We start from the raw sequence: 3,556 nt of genomic DNA, 5'->3' as shown, positions 1-3,556 counted from the left end.
TGAGGTGGTCTTTATTTGAGTTGTCGCCATAACAAATTGGTCTATCCCCTGCCTCATTCGGTAGAGCCGAATGCCTCCCAATATGCATCTTTTTAATTTATTTCAAATATGTTCATCTTTTAGAATATTTTATCAACATAAATATGAGATTAATGCTTCAAAATTTAAAGGTTGGTGGTGTACAGCTTTCAAGTGATTGTCAGTGATGGCTACAATAGTGTTGGCTGGGGCGAAGACTGAGGGCTGGAGGTAGAGGCAATCGAGGTAGTTATTGCGCTCGAATGTGCATGAAGGCTTGATTTATATTAGTTTTAACAAAAAATATATACATATATGGTGAGGCGTAAGCCTCACGCTAGCGGGGTGAGGCATGCCCCAAGGCGGGCCTTAGTTAATCTGAGGCACAAGACTCATAAAAAAGCTAGAGGTGTAAGCCTCGAGTCATTTTTCACTAGAATTGCGCTGAGGCGAGCCTCATATTGCACAATTTTAAACAATGCTGCATACAGGCAGCAGTAGTGGAGGTACTGGAAAGACCAAATACTGTAGCACATTCGAGGTACCTACCAGTTGCTATAGTAAAGACACTATAGCACCATCATGGTCAATATTTTTTTAACATCTATCAAATACACTGACTCCCTACAAGCAAGAGCAGAGGATACCTAGTGACATGTCTACGAGGTTAGAGGAGACCCACCCTACATACTGCATGTCATCTACAAGCAGAAATGCATAAAGGACTGTATTAAATATAGAAGAAATTTCAGCAAATACAGTATCCTGTTGTCTGTATCAATTTGTGAATGAACGTAATGATATTCACAAGCAAGACACAAAAGGATATATAACTAATGCATGTGACGCATCAAAATATTGCAACACCCTTATAATTAGCAACCATGTAGTGTTAGTCAAATATGTAGATCCATTGCAAGAAGAGGATGCATAACAAATACAATTAACTACATGCTGTTATAAAAGACCCGTTGTACACCCAATCTATCGTTCACAAGCAAAATACTAAGTGAATACATCAAATACGAGTTCCTACGAGTTGTTGTAGAAGACCTACTATACACTCGAAATGTTATTTACAGACAAAATGTCAAATGACTATAGCAAATGCAAATCTCTACGAGCTGTCATAGAAGATTCATTATATGTCCGGTGTCTAAACCACTAGTAAAATGCAGAATAATTATAACAAATACGAATGCTTTTGTTCAGCGCTAGAAGATTTGTATGCAAAGTGACTTGAACACGAGCGAAGGCATCATATTTATAGCGAATATAATTACCTATGAATAATAGAAGAAGATTCGTTAGTGCACTACAATCCACCTGCATAAAGCAAAAAGTAGTGCACAACAATCTACATGGATAAAACGGGCAAAAGACTGTAGTACGACGCCGCGTCATCGGATCTTCAACACTCATACAAGTAGACAAAAGGTGTCAACAAGCTTCAGCGCCACGCCATCGGATCCGCAACATTCAAATAAGTAGGCATAAGGCATTTACGAGCTTCTATATATAGCGTCGCGTACATTGAATTAACACTTATCCGCATAATTGAGTAGTGTCAAAATATCCTAAAATGCTCTTATACATGAACTATAATATGTTTGTACTTAGGCACACTGAAGGACACGTGTAATCACAAAATTCGCATGTGTGCCGGTGAGCGTGTTACGGTTACACACGTGATGCCTAGGATGCTGTCATAGATGTCAATGGAGCAAAATAACGAGCGCCATGGAGCACGGCGCGGCGCGGCACACCTACGACACCATGTGTATGGCGCGGCGCAGAAGTTCAAAATGGCAAAATCCCACGAGAAAGCAGCGAGCGGAGGCCGGGACCAAATTTTCAGAGCCCACAACTATTTTCTATTCAAAAGTGAATCTCAATAGCCTCCTCACCATAGATGTCAATGGCGCAAAATAGCGTGCGCCATGGCGCACGGCGCACCTACGGCGACATGTGTATGGCGCGGTGCATACGTTCAAAATGGCGGGTGCTATTTGTGCCACATGCGCGCCATGACGCATGGCACACGGTGTAAAATAGAGTGAGACTTCTGGAGCTGCAAAATCAACTCTTGCTGTTGTTATGATTGTGATTGAATGGACTTGATATGATTGTGATTGAAGTGATATCTTGATTGGACGTGATAATTTTCTTAGCATGTTAGTTAACTAGTATATAGCTTTTAGAATATATAATGATATGTTATGATAGACAAACATTCCACAAAGTATAACAGGGTTATCTGTTTAAATAAATTGCTTGGGTGATTGCTTGAGTAAATTGCTTGGATTGTTATTTATTTGTATTGTCATTGTTTGCTTGTTATTATGAATAGACAAACATTTCACAAAGTATAACATGGTTATCTATTTAAATAAAGGGATTTTTACATACATAACACTTAAAACTGTTGAAAATACATATCTAACACCTAAACATTATTATTTACTTATCTACCACCTAAATCCTCCCTCTCCTTCAATTCTACCACTCCGTTTGTCCGCCCGTCTTCTTCCCTTCGTTCGCGTGAATGAAGTGTACAAACCATCATGTGTCTCCGGCATGGTTCCATGAAACCAACTCCTCCTTCCTTGGTACACTCCGGCGCCTCCTCCAAGCTTACCTCCGAACACTACTCGGCACAAGACGTTGTAAGAAAGAGCAAAAACCATCTCGCTCAAGTTTATTGAGGAGGAATTGGAAGAAGATAGATCAGTAATAGCGTTGCACAACATCTCCACCTCCTGCTCCTGGATGGATTGAAACGATCGCACACGCCTAGGGCTTAACAGCTCGACGACGTAGAGCTTGCGAGCCTGCCGCCAGTTCTCGCCATACTGGGTGAAGGAGATGTTGGAGTTGTTAAAGGAGAGCTTGGTTCCTACTTTGGAAGTGTACAACCCATCATATGTCATATTCCGTTTATCATTAGAACATCTCCACGTATCATATGTCATGATCGACGACCCCCTCACCGAAGGCCCCGACCGGAACTCCAAGCTCTTCCCCACGCGCAGGGAATTTACGCTCTCGCCTTGCAAGAGGAGTCCGGATTCCTCATGGCCATGAATCTTGTCTTCGTCTCCGGCGATTTCAACGGCAGCTCGCTCGCCGTGCTTGGCCGGAACACCATCCTCTCCGATGTGAAGGAGATGCCCATCGTTGGTGGCAGCGGCAAGTTTTGCTTTGCGAGGGGATACGCGCTCGCTACCGCTGTTGAGCTGGATGCCGCCGCCGGAGGGAACTACAGTGAAGGTGGCTGTTGAGTGCGACGGGATGCGACGGCATGAGTAACAGAGTGGTAGATAAGTAAATATTAATGTTTAGGTGTTAGATATGTATTATCAATAGTTTTAGATGTTATGTATGTAAAAATCCCTTAAATAAATTGCTTGGATTGTTATTTATTTGTATTGTCATTGTTTGCTTGTTATTATGATAGTATGTCTTTCAGTTTAATGATATTACATATTCATGTTTATTATTTTGTAATTCTTGCATAATTTACGTTATGTTCAAAATG

The 3,556-nt window shown here is 41.4% G+C and overlaps 1 protein-coding gene across 1 annotated transcript; it reads left to right on the top strand.

Annotated features, from left to right (window-relative positions):
* Positions 1 to 2,988: 2,988 nt before the first annotated feature.
* On the top strand, positions 2,989 to 3,310 carry LOC110095107 (dirigent protein 8-like). The gene is given in 2 exon segments (XM_020820509.2): positions 2,989 to 3,037; positions 3,040 to 3,310. Coding segments are annotated over 2 exon segments (309 nt in total). The 3' UTR covers positions 3,300 to 3,310.
* Positions 3,311 to 3,556: the final 246 nt, after the last annotated feature.

The sequence above is a fragment of the Dendrobium catenatum genome, unplaced genomic scaffold, assembly GCF_001605985.2.
Source record: "Dendrobium catenatum unplaced genomic scaffold, ASM160598v2 fragScaff_scaffold_231, whole genome shotgun sequence".
Classification (NCBI taxonomy): domain Eukaryota; kingdom Viridiplantae; phylum Streptophyta; class Magnoliopsida; order Asparagales; family Orchidaceae; genus Dendrobium; species Dendrobium catenatum.
The sequence above is the reverse complement of the archived record's forward strand: the minus strand, read 5'-3'. Positions and strand labels throughout refer to the sequence as shown.